We start from the raw sequence: 20,464 nt of genomic DNA on the forward strand, positions 1-20,464 counted from the left end.
GATACTCGAAGTCCACCTTCTCTTCGTTTTGACATGATGGGTATGCAATGGTTAAAAATACACAAAATTCATGGTACCACGATACATGTGGCAAAGGGTGTCAAGCTAAAACCACGGCACTGCAATTTGTAGTGCAGCCAGCAGGAGTACTAAGCACTGAGGGACCACTCACGGCCTCCATCACAAGGAAACTCTTCTAGCACAAACGCAGCCATACACAGGCAGTAGGTCCATAAACGTGGCTGTGATCCAATAAATCTTGATCCATGAACACTGAAATTCTCATTTCATAGAATTCCCACATGCTATGAAATTTACTTTTTTTTTTTTTGGCTGGGGGCTTGTGGGATCTCGGTTCCCAGACCAAGGATTGAACCTGGGGTCACAGCAGTGAAAGCCCGGAATCCTAACCACTAGGCCACCAGGGAACTCCGTAACATTTACTTCTAGATTTTTTTCAACCATTTAAAAATGTAAAACAAAACTCTGCAGAAGGTCGGGCTTCGACCCAGTATAGTCAATCGCCTTGTGGTCCACAGGATGACCTACGGCATAGTTAGGTTTAAGCCACATGATTATTTCCGCCTACAAAGTGCAAAATTATGTATATACGTGTATCACACTTGTGGGCTAAGGAGATGCAGCCATCGGCATCACAGCCACTGCATGGGGACAGCTGCCCTATCTCGCCTACCTTGTATCAGTCTTTGAGCCACAGCCTTTGTTGTATCACACCGAGACTGGGGTTCATATTAGCATATGGTCAGCCAGGGTGACAATTTCCAGTCATAGCAATCAGTTGCCTTGGATATGGCCACAATGTATTCCAAATAATGCTAGCAAAAGGAGAAAACCTCTTTTCACACCATGTCAAGCATTTATTCACTTGCTGCCCCGTCTCAGGGCAAATATGACACAGCATGTGAAATGTCTGGCTCCAACTGAATCTTGTCTGTGGAATAATGCCTTTTTCCTCTACAGTTTTTTGTAATGATTATATATAAAAGCAACAGATGCTTGTTTCCAAATTAGAATTTTGATGTTTAACTTCCTATTTAAAGAAGAATACCATTTTACATACTTGTGGTCATTCTGAATGTACAGTTTTGAATTGTATCCTCTTCACCTTATTTACCCCACATACTGCAAAGTTTCATATTTTATTGGCCCATGGGGTTTCCACTTGATTCATGATTTTCTCCCCACAAAATCTGAAAATCAAACCCACGCTACTTCTTCTGAAGATCCTAACCTAGTCCCCAGGAAAACATTCTTTAACTTCAACTCTGTTTCTTGTAGGAAATATCCATTGCCACGATATATGCTCAAGATGAAATCACTGTCTCCCAGCTCCAGGGCACAGCACGCGTCAAGTGATGATAGGTGGTACCACGCCGCACTGGGGTGGCCGCGTTGTAGGTCGGGAACCGGGAACTATTCAAAACCCGACAGGCTGCACTGATGAGCTTACCTGCTGCTTTCCCAGAAGGGGACACCAGACGGACTTCCAGATCGACAAGTTCAGACACTGTTCAAAGAGGGAGGCAGTTCTGATACTCACGCAGCTCAGTGAACACAGGGTGAGCATACTCTTTGCGTCAGGGACTATCCCAGAGGTAGAACATGCCCTTTCTATATACTTAAACCCAACCCACCCAGCCCAGTATCTTATAAAAGTATATAACAAGTATTAGATGAAAAAAATGTTTGGTGGCAATGAATGTTTTTAATGAACCTGAATTAGCTGATACAAAAGCATATTTCAAGAGCATCAGAAACTTAAAAGATAGTTGAAAAGGCGAAAACCAACAATTTTACTTCAAGAGAGCCAAGTACCCCTTGCATACAAAAAAAATATAGAAAAAGTTTACCTGGCGGTCACTGCTTGAATCTTGAAGTCTAATTCCAGATTGATGATACTGATACAGGATGTAGTTGTTAATTAATCCATGCTAGCCCACCCCAAACTAACTTAACATTGGTAAAAATGATCACATATACATAAATGAATCCCTATTAATAGTGACGCTGCCTTCTCACCCTTCATACAATTTAATGTCCAGTTTCAGCCATCTGATGGGTCTAGCAGAGAAACACTTACATGGTCACTTAGTAAAGATTTTATTTTCTTTATTTGATGGTAACGACAAAGGCTACAGTCTAGTACTTAAGCTACCCAGGCAGAGCAACTAAAGGCAGCTATGAAAGCTGAAGAGAGCCGTAGAGACAGGGCACAGGTAGCGTGAGCCGGGCTGCTGTGAGCTGGTGCTCACCCCTGCATTTCTGCGAGGGCGGGGAAGCCAAAATCACTGACTGCTCTCCCTGTTGACTTGAATTGACAGTTTTTTCTCCAACCATCTTGTTACTGATTGCATTCCATCTTATCTAGTTAAACACAAAGAATCAGCCTCCATAATAAAATCACCTTTTTCAGAACAACCACCATACACAATACATTCAGAATTACTGGGTGCTTTTTTTTCGTCTTTTTTTCCTTGAACTTGTAGGCGTCTGAGTGTCTTTTGTTTCTTCTTTTACACCAGATATGGGCTGTTTGAAAACTATCTCATTATCTTTATCATCGTCATTCATTTTAGCCACTTCAGATTTTCGTTTCTCCAAAAACGTTGGTGTACAAACCGGCGTGGGGTCCTGGGTTCAACAAGTTAAAGATTATAATACATGAATGTGGGAAGATGTTAGGAATGACCCCCCCATCACCTCCCCTCTCTTATTAAAAGTTACGCATATTATTTTAGGCCTGTTTCCATCTTTTGGTGATACAGCTGCACATAATCAAGAGCTTAGGTGCTTATCACACTTACTATGAAAAGTCACAATTAATGGATATATGGTATGTTCCATGACAGAGTATTAGATGGAAGACTCTACTATGCCTGCTAAATCATCAGTAAGGATTTACCAAAAAGTCCCAAGATTAAATGAAATTTTAGCAAAGTGACAGTAGCAGCAACTGCTTTTCCTCTTTTAAATTGTAGTTTCTGATTCCCAAAATTCTGAAGACCATCTTACCTGGCTATCCACAGTCTTCTCAGGAGTGTTAGGAGTGACCAAAGCCGCTTTTTTCTTCTTCTTACGTAAAGCCTTAAATAAATTTAAGAGACTTCATCAATCTGCATATTTATCAGCTATAGTAGTCTTGAATATATTTCCCCATTTATCTTTCTCTAATATCTAGTAGTTAATATGATAAATTAAAGTTTTACCTGGTGCTTTCTGGAATTTCGAGGACCAGTGTTTGAAGCATTTTCCTCGTTTTTATGTAAGACCTTAACATAAGTAAACATAAAGAAGTTGTAAACTAGCAGTGTCACGTATGTACATTTTAAAACTTACCACTAGATCCTTATACATATTACGAATAAATTCTATGTGACAGAGCATTTCAATTTATTTATTTGTTTGTTTATATGGGGGTACCAATTTATATGTGGATCAGGGCAGACTTAATTTTTTTTATTTTAAAAACTATTTTATTTATTTATTTGTTTTTATTTATTTATGGTTGCATTGGGTCTTAGCTGCGGCATGCAGGATCTTTATCGCGGCATGCGGGATCTTTCACTGAGGCGTGCAGGCTTCTCTCTAGTCGTGGTGTGCAGGTTCTCTCTCTCTAGTTGTGGCATGCAGGCTCCAGAGCGCGTGGGCTCTGTAGCTTACGGAACACGGGCTCTCTAATTGAGGCGTGCAGGAGTAGTTGCCCCGCAGCATGTGGGATCTTAGTTCCTCGACCAGGGATCAAACCGGAGTCCTCTGCATTGAAAGCAGATTCTTTACCACTGGACCATCATGGAAGTCCCCGGAGCATTTCAATTTAAAAAGCAAAATCCACAAATACAGTGAATGATCTTAAGCAAAGGGCAAAACTACAAAAGGGGCCTAACTGAGGAGCAGGCAGAAGTTGCAGAGGCTGAAGTGAAGGCCTAGAACCTGGAGCTGGCCAGAGAATCCTGCGTCAGGAAGTGGGGAGCCAGGACGAATGTGAAAAGGCAGGCCCTAGAGGAGGTCTGTCCTGCTTAAGTCCAGGACAGTGAACGCAGCAATCTGCTTCCTACAAGGTAACAGACGGGGCACAGGAAAAGCAGTTCTCCAGCTCCTGAATGGATCACAAGAGTACCAAGGCCCAAACTGTGACATAGTGTTGTTTTAACATGTATCAATACAGGCTGTGTTTGGGATTTGGGCAAAGAATTAACCACCAGGCACAGTGAGGTATCACCTCACACCGGTCAGAATGGCCATCATAAAAAAGACCACAAACAGGGACTTCCCTGGCTGTCCAGTGGTTAAGAATCTGCGCTCCCAATGCAGGGGTCATGGGTTCAATCCCTGGTCGGGGAACTCAGATCCCATATGCTGCACAGCGTGAACAGAAAAAAAAAAGAAGACCACAAATAACAAATGCTGGAGAGGATGTGGAGAAAGGGGAATGCTTGTACACTGTCGGTGGGAATGTAAATTGGTGCAGCCACTATGGAGAACAGTATGGAGGTTCCTTAAAAAACTAAAAATAGAATTACCGTATGATCCAAAAACCCTACTCTTGTGCATACATTCAAAGAAAATGAAAACACTAATTCGAAAAGATACATGCACCCCAATGTTCACTGCAGCACTATTTATTACAGCCAAAATATGGAAGCAACTTAAGTGTCCATCGACAGATGAATGGATAAAGAAGATGTGGTACATATATACAATGGAATACTACTCAGCCATAAAAAAGAACGAAATTTTGCCATTTGATGGAATGGAGGGCATTGTGCTAAGTGAAACAAGACAGAGAAAGACAAATACTGTATGTTTTCACTTATATGTGGAATCTAAAAAATAAAACAAATAAACAGATATAACAAAACAGAAACAGACAGATATAGAAAACAAACTAGTGGTTACCAGTGGGGAGAGGGAAGGTGGGAGGGGCAAGATAGGGGTAGGGGATTAAGAGATACAAACTACTATGTATAAAATGGGACTTCCCTGGTGGCACAGTGGTTAAGAATCCACCTGCCAATGCAGGGGAAACAGATTTGAGGCCTGGTCCGGGAAGATCCCACATGCCACGGAGCAACTAAGCCCATGTGCCACAACTACTGAGCCTGTGCTCTAGAGCCCATGAGCCGTAACTACTGAGACCGTGAGCCACAACTATTGAAGCCTGCACGCCTGGAGCCCGTGCTCCGCAACAAGAGAAGCCACCGCAATGAGAAGCCCACTCACTGCAACTAGACAAAGCCTGCGTGCAGCCACAAAGACCCAACGCAGCCAAAAATAAAAACAAATACATAAATTAATAAAATAAAATAAAAAAGCCACAAGGATATATTACAGCACAGGAAAATACAGCCAATGTTTTATACTTTAAATGGAGTATAACCGATAAAAATATTAAATCGCTGTTTTACACCTGAAACTAATATAATATTGTAAATCAACTATACGTCAATGAGAAAGAAAAGAAAAAAAGGAAAAAAAAAGCAACAACAACAGAAAGGAAAAAAAAACCAGCCAGGAACTGGGCCCAAGGATAGCAACTTGGTCTTCCAGTTTCTGGATAAGGTTAAAAGACCTAATAAACTTGGTAATAGATACCATCTCTTACCAACTAATTAACTTTTTGGAAATAAGCCGACAGGGTCTATGGAAGAGCCAAAACAATCTCAAGATATAGTCAAGAAAAAAAATAAGATCTTTACCTATGCTATCCATACCCTAATGACCTGCATTCTTGTTTTTTAATTATAGATGTAGAACTCTCCTTACTATGAAAGAGGGAGGAGAGATTCAGCAAGGTCTCCTTGTTCAGCAAGCAATGAAGAACTGGATGAAAATCTGTTAACCCATGCATGTAAGGAGCCTTCCTGTATTTCAGCTCCCACTCATTTAATCCACAGAATTCATGCTGACTGGTTAATTCTGACATACACTTTGGGAGTATTTCCAACTTAGAAGACCATGAAACAAAATTTTAACTAGAATGGCATAAAAAGGATGGTCAATTTACAGTCTTGATATTTACTGATAACATATAATAAACCAAACATTTAATTCTGGCAATGACACCTTTACTAGCAATCTACAAGCATTATGGTGTTGGGTCAAATAGGGTTTAACTTCAATAATCTAAAATTACTAAATCAGGTAAATGTTGCAAATCAGCTAATCCCTTTCAGGAGTTTCCTTTTCTGTATAATGGAGATAATACGATTGCTATGACAAAATTTAGTCAAAACCTAGCATGGGATCAAAGTACTGGGTTAGATACTTTATACAAAGCAATACCTACCAGTGAAGGGAAGTCATAATCAATTCCCTTCTTAGCCAATCTCTTCCTGAGTGATTTTTCCTTCTTTTTAAATCGCTCTTCCATCCGTAGCTTTTGAAGAAGTGTCCGATTCTGATTATACCGTTTCACTGCTGGATATGATGGCCTTTTAAATGGCATATGCCACTCCCTAAAAAGTTTTTCATGTACTTTTTCAGGTGGTATAAAATGACCTATAATAATAATAAAAAAGGTTTTCAACCACGTGGGAGGGAAAGGATTTTCACATTAACTGTAGAATTTCCGGTGTCATTCCTCACTGCACAATCAAAATGACACGTCCCCCACTTAGTGGAGAAGCCTGAAAGATAAAGCAGGTGCCCAAGGTAAAGTCATACAGCCCACAACTATTTATCAAACACTCACTGTGTGTGTGCCAAGAGCAATTCCAGGACTAGAGGTTCGTGAGTGAACAAAGACAAGTAGCACAGAGGAGAGTGTGGATGGTATCAAGTCTCAGGGTTCCTGAAGCTAAAAGGATCCCTACTTTTAGACTGTGTGACCCACGGTAGCAGAAGCGCTGATCCTCTGGGCACCCGCCCAGGACTAAGGCAGCTCACTGCTTATCTGCATCTCTCTGCTCACGGACGCACACTGGGCCCACATGCAAGGCAGGCCAAAACCCCTGGAATCCACCCTCCACCAGTGATGAATGGGGAGTTGGTACGCAAACATCCCAGTTCCCTTGCTTGTCAGGTGGGATAATTCTGTCTCCCAGTGTTACCAGCAGGACGGAGCCCAGCTGCCTAAGTGGTAACCTGCTTGCTAACATACCCTTTTCACTAACTGATTATCGACTTCCTCCCCCTGCCCCATGTCGCCACTCCTTACAGGTATTTTCCTGGGATCACCTCCAAGATAAACTGCTTCCATTAAAAGAAAAACAAAGGGGGGGGGGTTTGGGAATTCTCTGGCAGTCCAGCGGTTAAGACTCCACACTTCCACTGCACGGGGCGCAGGTTCCATCCCTGGTCGGGGAACCAAGAGCCACATGCTGAGCGGTGCAGCCAAAAAATTAAAAAAGAAACAAACAACTGGTGATGACGTGGCTAATCTCACTCGTATCCAAGTTCAGAGCCCTTTGTGCCATCTTTCAAAAGTCAGATACAGCACAGCACTGATCTGATACACGTGGTTACCCACTCAGCCCATTTCATCCTGGCAGGAGCCGCGTTTTTGTTTTTTTGTGTTTTTTTGCGGTACGCGGGCCTCTCACTGTTGTGGCCTCTCCCGTTGCGGAGCACAGGCTCCGGACGCGCAGGCTCAGCGGCCATGGCTCACGGGCCCAGCCGCTCCGCGGCATGTGGGATCCTCCCGGACTGGGGCACGAACCCGTGTCCCCGCATCAGCAGGCGGACTCTCAACCACTGCGCCACCAGGGAAGCCCAAGAGCCGCGTTTTTAATGTGTGAACGAACGCAGGACCTCAGGAGTTACTGGGATTCTCTTAGCAACAGGAGCCGAAGTAGAGGGGTTCTACTTGGGCACTGGGATGGGCGCCCTCCAGCCCGAGCACAGGGCGGCCGGAAGCTCGGCCCCACCTCCGGAGGGCACTGCTCTGGGAGGCTAGTCACTGGCGGCCCTACACCTGCAGGGTGAACTTCTAATCAGCGGCCATCCCGCCACTCCCGATGGCTTCTCTCGTGGAGGTGCTGCAGCCACTGCCATGCGGGCCAACTGAAACGTGACTCCTCACGCTAAAGGTCGTCCGGTCTAGAACCCATTAGTGGGTCCTGCTGTCCTCGGGGTACACTCTGGTCTCCCGCTTTACAAGGCCTCCAGTAACCTGACCTCCCTTCCTCTCATTCTCCTCCTGCACCTCTTGTGATTCTCCTTGCAGGTGAATATGGTGAGTCAGTTTGGCTCTGCAGCTGCTGTCCCCTCAGCAAATCCTCACTCCCACCCCTTCACCTGGCTCACTGTTACGTAATTCTCAGGTTTCAACTTCAGTGACTCCTTCTCAGGGAGCCCTTCCACATCCCACAAGGAAGCTCTTCCTATATACTCAAGAAACCTAACCAACCCCATCTCAGCCTAAAGCAGCTCTCACTCTGGAAGATTTAGAAGTTCCCATTAGACCTTGTCTGGAAAATGCACTTAAACCCTTGCACCACTGCTTAAGAGAATCACCCCGGTGCGGGGGGGAATCCAAGCAGCTAAGCAACCCGTCCTTCCCTCCCGTCAGCGGGAGGCGTCCCCGCAGCCCCACAGGTAAGACGGGTACTCACACTTCAAGAGTCTTTCACCAAAAAGGTAGTTGTTCATTGTTTCAGCAGCTATTTTGGCAACATCCTCAGATTCAAACTCCACAAAGCCATAGCCTTTGCTATTTCCAGTCTGCAATGGAAAACCCACCACAGAAAGCAGAACAATTAAATTCTGATGTGCCATCAAACTCCCAAAATGTCATTAGTTTAAATAATGTACATTAGCCCCTCACTGAATAACATTAAGACACCTTTGATTCCAACTTCAAATCACATAGTCCGGGGACCGTTATGGGGAAAGAAAAGTTCAGAATAGTCTGAACTTGCCACTGATTTTGAGGCATTCCTGGGACTTTGATTACGTCTGATGAATACATTACTGTAGTTGGAATTCATCCAATAGCAACAGCCCAGCATAAAGGAAATGTGGGAGGCCCCCCAGCCCTTTACTCGTTATTGATCTCATGGGTGGTGGTCACGTCATCCATGTATTTATTAATACTACCCAGGAGATGGTATAATACTTCACAAAGAATGCAGGTGATATAATTCCCATTTTATATGGAAAAACTGAAGAGAAATGAACTCCTCAGTGTCTCTAAAGTTAATCAATAAAATACTGATTCACTGTCATGTTTACTAGTGACTGGGCTTCTCCACGGCTGGGGGCAAAGGACATCCTCTGACATGGACATCCGGAGTTCTTGGCCTCCACACTGCAACGTACAGTGGATTTTTCTCACTGAGCTCGGTAACAAGAGTTCTAGAGTCCGAATGCCCAGGTTTGGACCCTGGCTCTGACACTTAATCGGGTAAGGAATGTTCAAGCTTCAGTTTTTCCTTCTATAACCACTCTCACAGGGTTGCTAGGAAAATATGAAATAATCCGTAAGCGCTCCACAAGATGTCTGTCAAGTACTCAAAACATGTTACTGCAGGGTGGCAGGGTATGCCTGCCCAACATCCGCTCCTTTGGCACAGGATTATTTTGAGATGAAGGAATTGAGAAATAGATACAAGAAAAACTCTGTCCTCCCCTTATTTACCTAAAAACAGGACATGAATTTACAAAGGTGTCTTCCTCCCTCTACCAGAAAGACAGAAGTTAGAGGACTCTACACAACAAACTTTACAAAGTAGACCTCATCCATCATTAGTCTCCCGTATATTTGCCTTCCCACAATTTGCAGCCCTACAAACTCAAAGCACTTTTCCTTCGTCTTGTCGCTCCTCCAAAAATGTTTTGCTCCTTTGCCAAGATGCTGTATAGGCCCAAGTTCTAACCAACCCTTTGAGTTATTCCTCTCCGAGCAGTCCCATGTGTAAGCATACATTTTAGGTGTTTGTTTTGGTCTTGTTAATCCCTTTTTGCAGTCCAATTTACAGGGTGCCAGCCAGGGACCTTAGGAGGGCAGTAGAAAAAGAACTTTTCCCCACTACCGATCCAGTTCTTAGTGACAACGACTAGAAATACTTTACAATCTTGCATTAAACAACATATTCTCAGATATGGCTCAGAACTGGTCATGTGATCCTGGAAATGAGGAACCATTTAAAGGGGGTGTGGCTCAACAGAGTTGGAGGCCAAGAGGCTCACTCCCAGCACCACCTGCGCCAGCGACTAACAACTCAGGCACGGCCACAACCCAGAGTCTCAGTTCAGTTATCTGCAACAGGACGATTCTGGTAAAACTTTAAAAATCTGACAGTCCTTTTACAATCCCAACTCAGGAGGGGAAGGATGGTGGAGTGTAAAACACTGTGAAATCTAGCTCAATGTACCACACTGTGAACTAATAAATCTTTTGAAACCTGATGTGAAAATACATGTCAGGTGTCCAAAAAACCAAAAACTTAAAAGCCAACACCTCGACCTAGTAATCTCAGAATGCTGGCAATACCAAGCAAAGAGTCAAAACCAGGGTGTGTGGGGAGGCGGTAGCTTTATTACTATGCAACAAAGCTGGAAATGATGCATTCCAGTGCATCTCAGCAAGGAGCACGCTTTCCAAGACAACTGGCCTAAACTCTCCAAAAAAGCCTATGTCAAGAAAAACCAAACAAGCAAAACAGGAGTAAAGAGACCGTTCGAGACAGGATGAACAGCTAAACAAGCACGTGCAATGCACGAACCCTAACTGGATCCCAGGGTGGGCAGGGACCACGGGGGTATGTGACAATGGACAGTAAATGAGATTTTTACACTGGGATTACCTCATTCTTAAATGAGGACAGAATGTCCTCATTCTTAAATTGATGATTATGCATTTAGTATTAAAGCATTACAACTGCCACTTGCTTCAAAAGGTTCAACAAAACAAAGAGGTGTGTACCTTTTTATAGATACGGGAAGAGTTGAAGCTAATGTGTCAGGATATTAATAATGGGTGAATCCAGGGGAGGGACGTTCATTACACCATTCTTTCTACTTCCCTGTAGACCCGAACATTTTCAGAATACAAAGCTGGGGAACAGCTATACTCAATATGGAGAAACTCATTCTGCACTCAGTCATCCTGAGGATAGGCTGTAAAGCTCTATTTTTCAAACTCAGAGTCTGACCTTTTAGAGGGCAACAAAATGAATTTAGTAGGTCAGAAAAGTATTGTTACAAAACTGAATAGAAAGGTTAAGTATCATCTCCTGGGACTTGTTTTTCATTTATGTTTATGTACATGTGTGTTGCCTTGTGGATTTCTTATTGTGGATTGAAGGTCTGAAAAATACCATTCTAGAGAAAGTTGCCTACACCTGCACCAAGAATGTTCCTAGCAGCTTCACCTACAAGACTGGAAAAAACCTAGGTTTCAACAGGAGAGTGGATAAATAAACAAGCAAAGGAACAGAGCAGTGACAACAAATAGTTAACTCTGATTTGCTGTAACTCAAGTGGGAAAATGTGGAAAAACGGTATTGAGAACAAAAGAGATTCTAATAACAAGAACTCTATGGTTACAACCAAAAAAGTGTATGTGTGGGAAGAAAATAAAGTGGGCCACTCCTCTATTAATGAAACAAACCACATAAACCTTTCTTTATTAGGACGTAGGTATGATACAACGATAACGTTTATATAGTACTTTGTGTGTCAGGCGTTCTAAGAATCTTACACTTATTACCATATTTATCTTCGATTAGATAACTCCTAGGAGGTCGTATCTTACAAATATGAAAATCAGAAGACAGAAGCATGGAGAGGTTATAGAATTTGTCCCTAGTCACACAACCACTAACATGTAGAGACAGGCCTCATACCTAGGTAGTCTGGCTCCAGTGTCCTTACCCAACTACCCACCATACAAACCTTTGCTGTCACAGTGATGCTACATATCAGAGGCTGATACACGATGTATGAACCTGCTCCTCAAACTGAAGTTCACATACCCCTGGCTTAGCAGTCACAAGACAAACAAGACTCATTTACTGGGATTGTCAATTTAGTTTGAGAACTTGAAGCAATTACCTTTTTTTTCTTAAAAAGCAAAGCAAACATTTACAGGAATATTGATTTTGCTCTCATGGCTGCTTCAGGTTCTAGACCTTATCCAACCCCTTTCTGGAATGAAGAGTAATAAGTGGTAACATGCAAACATGCTCCATAAATTGTCAAGGATGATACACTTTTGGAAAATAAAACAATCTAATTCAATACAAAAATCCTACCTTGGTACTCCTGGACAGTCTGAATCTTGTAACAGTGCCAAACTGGGAGAAATATGCTCGGATCTGGGTTTCATAAAGCGACGGAGGTAAGTGGCCCACATAGATTACTCCAGGAGTAAGTTTTTGTTTCTCCTGTTGCTGAAGACACAAAGACCAGGCAAATATTTTCTTTGTAATAAGAAGTCACAATGCAACAAAACTTGTGAAACTCCTTGCTCTCAGTCTAAGACAAGAGGTCAAGAACCTACTCGGTATTTCCACTTACCATAACACACTAAAGAATTAGCTGTTTATAGACACAGAGAACAGACTAATGGTTGCCAAGGGTGGGGGAGGGATGCATTGGGAGGGTGGGGTTAGCAGATGCAAACTATATATAGAGAATGGATAAACAACAAGGTCCTCCTGTATAGCACAGGGAACTGCATTCAATATCCTGTGATAAACCATAGTGGAAAAAATGTGGAAAAGAATAAATATATATATGTATATACACACATACACATATACATATAACTGAATCACTTCGCTGTACAGCAGAAATTAACACAACACTGTAAAGCAACTATACCTCAATAAAAATAAAGGTTAAAAAAAAATTGGCTGTGTAATGTCTATCTCCCCAAGAGGACAACCATCAAGCAATAGGCGGTCTTCTCAGCCTCCCACTCCCAGCCCGGAGTGCCAACTCCTAGGCAGCAAACGGAGCTTGGCAAATACTGTCTTTTAAGAATTCCAAAACCACTAACCGGGCAAACGAACCTCCCCAGTTCGGGGGCAAAGCGGAAGCAGGACGGCTCCGGGGTGAGGTTGATCCGCGAGCGGGACGACGGCCGACCCAGCGGCTGGCTCTCCTCTCCTCGTGTACCCCTCGCCCAAACCCACCCCTTACCCCCCGGAGGACCCTAAGGCCCACGGCCCAACCGCGTCTTTTCTCGGTCCTCCCGGGGAAACCTCGGCCTCCTACCTCATGAGGTCCGGGCCCGCCCGGGGTGACCCCAGACGAAGCACAGGCGTGGGGAGGCCGAGGCGCGCCGGGCAGGACCATCAGACCCCGTCCCTCGCCTCCCCTCGCGGCCCGGGCCGCGCTGGCCGCTCACCTTGCTTGCGCGCCGGCGAACCTGTGCCACCTCCTTCTTAAACTTGGTATCCTCCTGCGGGTTCAGGGACAGGAGCGGCTTGGCCGGGCCAGTGAAGGCCGCCATGTCACCAGCTCGCAGGCTAAAAAGACCCACGCGGCGCTCCCACAAGCGCCGAGCCCTCCGCTTCCCCAAAGCGGAAGTGACGGCAGGGGCCTGGGGCGGGGCTTGGGGCGCGGTGCAGGGGCGGGGCCTGGGGCGCCGCGTTCTCAGCGCGGCGAGAGGGCGGAAGGGGCTGCTTGTTTGGCCGGTGCTGCAGGGCATGTCCAGGGTTGACGCCCTTTGGAGGTGTTCCCTCGGCCCGCTGCTCAGTATTTCGGCAGCCTGCGCGCCCGTGGTTCGACCCGTCCGCTGAGGTCAGCCCTGTGGCCAGGTGCTCGACTTGGAAGGGCCTTTGTACGCTGATCTCATCCTTTAGTAAGGACCTCATCTTCTCTTGTCTCTGTTGTAGGAGATGATTTTTCCTCTTTGCATTGTTGCAGGGCAGGCATCTTGGCTGTTCTCAAAGTTAGATATTTGATGTATGAGTCAGATACTGGCCTCTGTGTCCCCCAGAGGGGGACTGACCAAGAGGATACAGACCAAGTTCTATGGTTCCCTGAAGGCCCCTCCCTTGGGTGTGTGTGTGAACAACCCTCTCTTTCCCAGGCTTGAATCCCTGACTTATCTCGTAGTTCCTATGGGGAGCGGAGGGGAGGAGCAAAGACGGGAAGAAGGCAAACTGGCAATTCTTTTCTGGAAGTTTCCCCTCTCGAATCTTCTCAGTCCCCTCCAGGAATTCCTGGCCCCCAAAGAATCAGGTGGTGACCCAAGGCTTCGCAAAATTGAAAGAGCATATGGACTGCCGATTCTGATTCCTAGGTCGGGGGCAGGGCCCTAGGTTTTGTGTCTCTCACAAGCTCCCAGGTGAGGCTGATGCTCCGAGGATTACACTTTGAGTATCAGGAGTAGAGATACGGGGAACTGATCTCTGAACCGGGTTGAAATGCGTCCCCCCAAAAGATATGTTCAAGTCTTTACCCCAGTACCTGTGATGCGAGCAGGGTCTTTGCAGATGTAATCAAGTTCAGATGAGGTCGTGCTGGAGAAAGTTGGACCCTAATCCAATGACTAATGGCCTTATAGTAAGAAGGACGTTTGGGGACACACACACACACACACAGGGAGAATGCCGCGTGAGGACAGAGGCAGAGGTTAGAGTGATGCTGTTGGAAGCTAAGGAACGCCAAGGATTGCTGGCAACCACAGGAATCTGGGAAGAGGTAAAGGAGGATTCTTCCCTAGAGCCTTCAAGAGCATGGCCCTACCAGCATCTGGAACTTGGATTTCTAGCCTCCAGAACTGTGAGAGAAGACATTTCTGTTTTAAGCCATTCCGTTTGTGATCATTTGTAATGGCAGCCCTAGGAAACGAATACAGTTACCATATTTGGTGCAGCCTGAAATGGTTTTCTGAGGAAAATACTTTGATTGGTCCTGGACCTGTCTTGGCCTGTTAGGGCCAGGTGCTGCAGGAGATCCTAGATGTTCACAGAAGGCTACCAGGCCACCCTCTCCATGGCCTTCACCAGACCACAGAAGTCAGCCCTTAACTGGGGACAGGGTCTCTCAGCCCCTGGATCACACCGCAGCCCAGACAGGACCTGTTTCATTTCCCCGCTTCTGAGTCTGGGTCATTTCACGGCACCTTCCAGTGACATACGCTTTGGCCCTGCTGGGGACCATCTTATTCTGCTGTTCCTCCGCTGCCCAGGGCCCAAGGGTCACTCTGGGACCTGGGCAGGTGGTCACGGGAGCTGATGTGGCATCCTGGTCAGAGAGTCCAGAAACCCCCGGGCCATGTGCCTGGGGAGATTGTCCTCCTCTCAGGTGGGGCCTCAGTCTTCTCAGCCATGAAGAAGACTTTGGGTGAGATGATTTTTAAGTCTCCTGGGGTAGGGGTGGGGGAGTCTGCACTCTTTAGTGGCAGCAGCAACACTACTAACGATCAGACGGGCAGCTGGCCTTCTGCGTGCCCCAGGTGACAGGCTAGTGTCGCCTGTGTTTGTCCTTCCACCCTCCCTCCCTCCCTCCGTTCCTTTCTTCCTTCTTTCTGATTTTGTATGTAGGTGGGGAGGCTGCTTGGGTGGGATGGCTCTCACTGAGCTGGACCGTCCCGTACACACTGCCTTTGCATCCTGTCCCCACCACGCGTTGCCAGGGCCACCCCAGCCCTCCCCGCCTGGGCACTTAACAACCCACATGCCTCCAGGCACTTCCGCAGACCCCTGATTGGACGGTTGAGTGTGCTCACTGCAGGTCTCTCCCCTCCTTTTCCCCCACTGCCCTCCCATATCTGCTGGGACAAAATAGTGGCATGTCTTTCCCATGGTGCCACCATCACCACCTATGGGCTGGGGGCCCAGCATGGCGAGGGCTGCTGCCTGGGATTTGAGGTGGGGCTGGCGGCAGAGCGGGACCAGCTGCAGGGCGAGGAGGGATGTGCTGAGTGTCCGGGCAGCTGGGCCTTGGGAGGAGAGGGCTCTGCGGGGCGGTCCTGAGAGGGGAACCAGTGGGCACCGGCAGGGGCCGAGGTGCCTGCCCAGCCCTGCCCACCTTCCTCCTCCCCTGCTCTCCCCCCTTGCCATTGTTCTGCCTGGTCCCGGCAGGGCCGTCCAACATGCCACCCATGGGACGTGGGCCCAGCTACCAGAGTCAGCCTGCTTGGCCCTGCCCCTTGCCCCTTGCTCAGGCACAGGGCTTCTGGGCATGGAACTGAAAGGGACAATTTTAGGGGAAGAAGTGGGGAGCAGTTCTCATCTGTGTCACCCGGCTCAACAGTGGAGCCTCAATGCATGTCACCTGACAAACTAAAAATTCAGTCTGCAGACCATTTAGGGCCACATGACCTGAGGCTGGGAGGGACATTTTTTCCTCTGTCCTGTAGATGACTGTCACCTGGGCCACATCCTGCCCTGTGCTGGGTTTAACATCATGCACAGCCCCAAATCCAGACCCCGAGTGTGGCAGTGACCCTGGCAAAGCTGGTGGACCGGCGGGGGGATGGGGGTGGGGAGAGTGGCGAGTGGGGCCTGCCTAGAGCGTCCAGGTTCCCTCTGAAAATCCATGGACTGACTCACCAATGCCCTCGTTCATCCCAGGATCCTTTCCTGCATTCAGTGGGGCTGTGGGTCATGGTGTCCTGGGTCCTGCAGTCTGAATCCTGGTGCCCTCTTCCCAGCCTGTGTTAATCATGTTTGTATTTTCTGATGTTTTGACACCTTAAAAAGCTTGCTGACGGTTTGGGGTTAGCAGGTGCAAACTATTATATCTAGAATGCATAAACAACAAGGTCCTGCTGTAGAGCACAGGGAACTCTATTCAATATCCTGCAATAAACCATAATGGAAACACACACACATATATGGATCACTTTGCTATACACCAAAAACTAACACAACATTGTAAATCAACTACACTTCAATAAAGAAAAAAAGCTTGCTGGCTGCAGAGAGACTGTTCCTTCCAGTGCTAGCCAATTGTTAGAGACAGCAAAGGGCTCAGCCTGGAGCATCTCCTTACCTGACTCTCACACACCAAGCCAATATCCCCTCCCCTAAATCATGCCAAGGTGAGGTACCAGGCAACTTGAGACCACTCCTATAGCCTGAAGTCCACCAGAAGCATTCACATTGGCCAGTCCTGAGCTCATCACCCTGCTCTGCCCCGCCCTGCCCTGCCCGTGGCCACAGGGACACAGGGACACAGGCTCTGGCTTGGCTTTCCCTCACTCCTGCTCCTCCTTCCTGACCAAACCTGGTGCTTCCCCGTGTGGCCCTGCCTGGCACGGTGTGCCCTGTCTTCTCAGGAGACGCAAGGAATAAATTCTTCTGTCAATGGCACTGGCCTCTCTAGCTGTCATTTTGTCAGCTCTATAAATTAAAATCCCCTGCTTACACAGCCCAAGGCCCATCTCTTTTTTCTCTCTCTGCACTGACTCCCTAACCTCTTCTCCTGTTCTCAGACAGCAGGCCACAGCTCCCAACCAGACTTCTGTTTCTCCCCTCTTGCCCTTCAAGGAACCTTGCAGACGTGCACTACCCATGACCTTGTCTGCAGTACTATTAAATAAGGTATAATTTCACCCTTAAATTAGCCCAGAATGTCTACAGTGTTAATATTCACACTGGGGAGAGAGCAGCCAAGCTGGCTCCTTCAGGCCCTGGTGGGCAGGGGAATGAAAATGAAATCAAGCTCTTTGCAGAGGGATTTGGCAAAATATTTCAGGAGCTTTAAAAACAGGACTTATCAAATGAATGATCTTATTATCATTTTTAAATTTCTAACTTTAATTTTTTAATTGAAGTATAGTTGACTTACAACATTGTATTAATTTCAGGTGTGCATTTGGTAATTTGACATTTTAATAGGTTATACTCTGTATAGAGTTATTATAAAATTTTGGCTTTTTCACTGTGCTGTACATTACATCCCTGGTAACTTATCTATTTATTCAGTTTTAACTTACCTATTTCATATCTTGTAGTTTGTACCTCTTAATCCCCTTATCCATTTTGCCCCTCCCCCCACCTCTCTCCTCCCTGGCAACCACCAGTTGGTTCTCTGTATCTGTTTGTCTGTTTCTGCCTTGCTATGTTTGATCATGTTTTATTTTTTAGATTCCACATATAAGTGATATTATATAGTATTTGTCTTTCTTTGCCTGACTTATTTCACTGAGCATAATACCCTCCAGGTCAACCAATGTTGTCACATTTGGTAAAATTTATTCTTTTTTTATGGCTGAGTAGTATGCCATTTTATCTACATACCACATCTTCTTTATCCATTCATCTGTTGATGGACACTTAGGTTGCTTCCATATTTTGGCTATTGTAACTAGTGCTGCTGTGAACATTGGGATGCATGTATCTTTTCAAATTTGTGTTTTTGTTTTCTTTGGATAAATACCCAGGACTGGAATTGCTGGATTGTATGCTAGTTCTATTTTTAATTTTTGATAAATCTCCATAGTGTTCTCCATAGTGCCTCCACCAATTTACATTCCCACCACCAGCATAGGAGGTTCACTTTTCTCCACATCCTCACCAACACCTGTTATCTCGTCTTTTTTTAAAAAAAATAAATTTATTTATTTATTTATTTTTGGCTGCGTTGGGTCTTTGTCCCTGTGCGGGCTTTCTCTAGTTCTCTAGTTGCGGCGAGCGGGGGCTACTCCTTGCTGTGGTGTGCCGCCTTCTCATTGTGGTGGCTTCTCTTGTTGCAGAGCAAGGGCTCTAGGCACGTGGGCTCAGTAGTTGTGGCTGGTGGACTCTAGAGTGCAGGCTCAGTAGTTGTGGCGCATGGGCTTAGTTGCTCTGTGGCATGTGGGATCTTCCCGGACCAGGGCTCAAACCTGTGTCCCCTGCATTGGCAAATGGATTCTTAACCACTGCGCCACCAGGGAAGTCCCTTTTTTCTTTTTCATATAGCCATTCTCACAGGTGTGAGGTGATATCTTATTGTGGTTTTGATTTGCATTTCCATGATGATATCTTTTCATGTGCCTGTTGCCCATCTGTATATCAAAAGGAAATGATTTTACATACTGATAAGGGCTTACGAAGACGTTCATCACAATGCTATTTATAATAGAAAGAACCGAAATAGCCCATAAAGGACTGACTGTGTTAATAAACAGGACATGTCCATTCCACCAAAAACAAACAAAAAAATTCACATTAACAATGTCTGCATTTCAAAAATTATTTTTAAAAATGGTAAAAGAATGAGAAAATGTTAATTTTTAAGTAATAAGGATTACTAGAATTGAATGAGAAAGATGGAAACTTTGTAGTAAGATGTGCAAAAAGCATAGCAAATTCCCCAAAGAAATTTCAATATATACATGATGATAATAGCATGGTGATGAAAACAACTCATTTAGATTACAACTTCATCTTGTAATAGCTGCATATGACCTTAGGCAAGTCAATTAATCTGTTAACATAGTAACATCATTTATAAGATAAAAATAGTATCAAATTCGCATAAGTATATTGGAGATAAAATATGACCTTTCATGTAAAGTTTTAGAATAACGTCTGGCGCAAAGCAAACAATAAACTATCATTTAGTTGATATAAGTAATCATTTAAATTCATATGGAGTGTATCCTACACACACATACACATTTGTATTTGTAGGGTAGATGTATGGAATAACTGCAAGGTTAAACAAGAAATCATTACAGCCCGTGCCTCAAGGAAGGGGAATGAGGGAAGGTAGTAGTTGAGAAGGAGAGAAACTTCCCACCCGGCACGCTTAAAAATTCATATAATCTAAAAAAAGGCAACACAATCCTACAAAGAAGTTAAAATTTAAGAAAAATTTCACTTTCAATCCATCCCCTTAATTACAGTCCCGCATACACTTTTATTTTTCCCGAGTATTTTTTTGCAGAAACGAATGTACTGTTTCCCTTTTTACGAAGACTGCAATCTACATTCTTTTTATGCGTACCCTTCAGTATCGAAGCATCTTCCCGCCAACTGCTGTTGGATAAAACACCATGTACAGTAGTCAGCCCCCCGTATCTGCGGTTCCGCACCGCAAATTCGACCAACCCCAGGTAGAAATATTCAAAAACAAAATTCCAAAGCTCCGAAAAGCAAAGCTTGAATTTGCGTGCACCAGCAACTATGTACATATTATTCGCAGTGTATTTACAACTATTTTCTTAATGCATTTTATTAGGTACAACAACTAATACCTAATAAGTAAGCAAAGTATTACAGGAGGATGTGCGTAGGTTATACTCAAATACTACGCCATTTCATATAAGGGACTTGAGGATCCTCAGATTTTGGCATCGTGCAGGGCTCCTGGCACCAAACACCCAACAAAACACGGGGGTGGGCTTCACGAGCTAATAGCGGGATGCCCCACACCTCTAAACCCAAGCCCCAGCCCTCAGGCCCACGTGGTCCGAGGACCCCTTCCCGGGCTGTTTTCGGTGATGCCTGTCGGAAGAGCCCGGCCCACCTTGCTATGCCTTCCGGGCAGCGCCTCAGGCAGAGCGGCGGACAGCCCGGCCTTCTGCGCGCCGTGGGCCTGGGAGGACCCCAGCGAC

The 20,464-nt window shown here is 45.5% G+C and overlaps 1 protein-coding gene across 1 annotated transcript; it reads right to left on the bottom strand.

Annotated features, from left to right (window-relative positions):
- Nucleotides 1-1,706: 1,706 nt before the first annotated feature.
- On the bottom strand, nucleotides 1,707-13,497 carry NIFK (nucleolar protein interacting with the FHA domain of MKI67). Its single transcript, XM_060016947.1, has 7 exons — nucleotides 13,316-13,497; nucleotides 12,216-12,353; nucleotides 8,574-8,682; nucleotides 6,308-6,519; nucleotides 3,228-3,290; nucleotides 3,034-3,105; nucleotides 1,707-2,652 (listed from the first exon to the last, which is right to left on the bottom strand). Exons 1-7 carry the CDS (start codon nucleotides 13,418-13,420, stop codon nucleotides 2,464-2,466), a joined length of 888 nt encoding a protein of 295 aa, XP_059872930.1. The 5' UTR covers nucleotides 13,421-13,497; the 3' UTR covers nucleotides 1,707-2,463.
- Between the last annotated feature and the right edge of the window lie 6,967 nt (nucleotides 13,498-20,464).

Source organism: Delphinus delphis, chromosome 7, assembly GCF_949987515.2.
Source record: "Delphinus delphis chromosome 7, mDelDel1.2, whole genome shotgun sequence".
Lineage (NCBI taxonomy): Eukaryota > Metazoa > Chordata > Mammalia > Artiodactyla > Delphinidae > Delphinus > Delphinus delphis.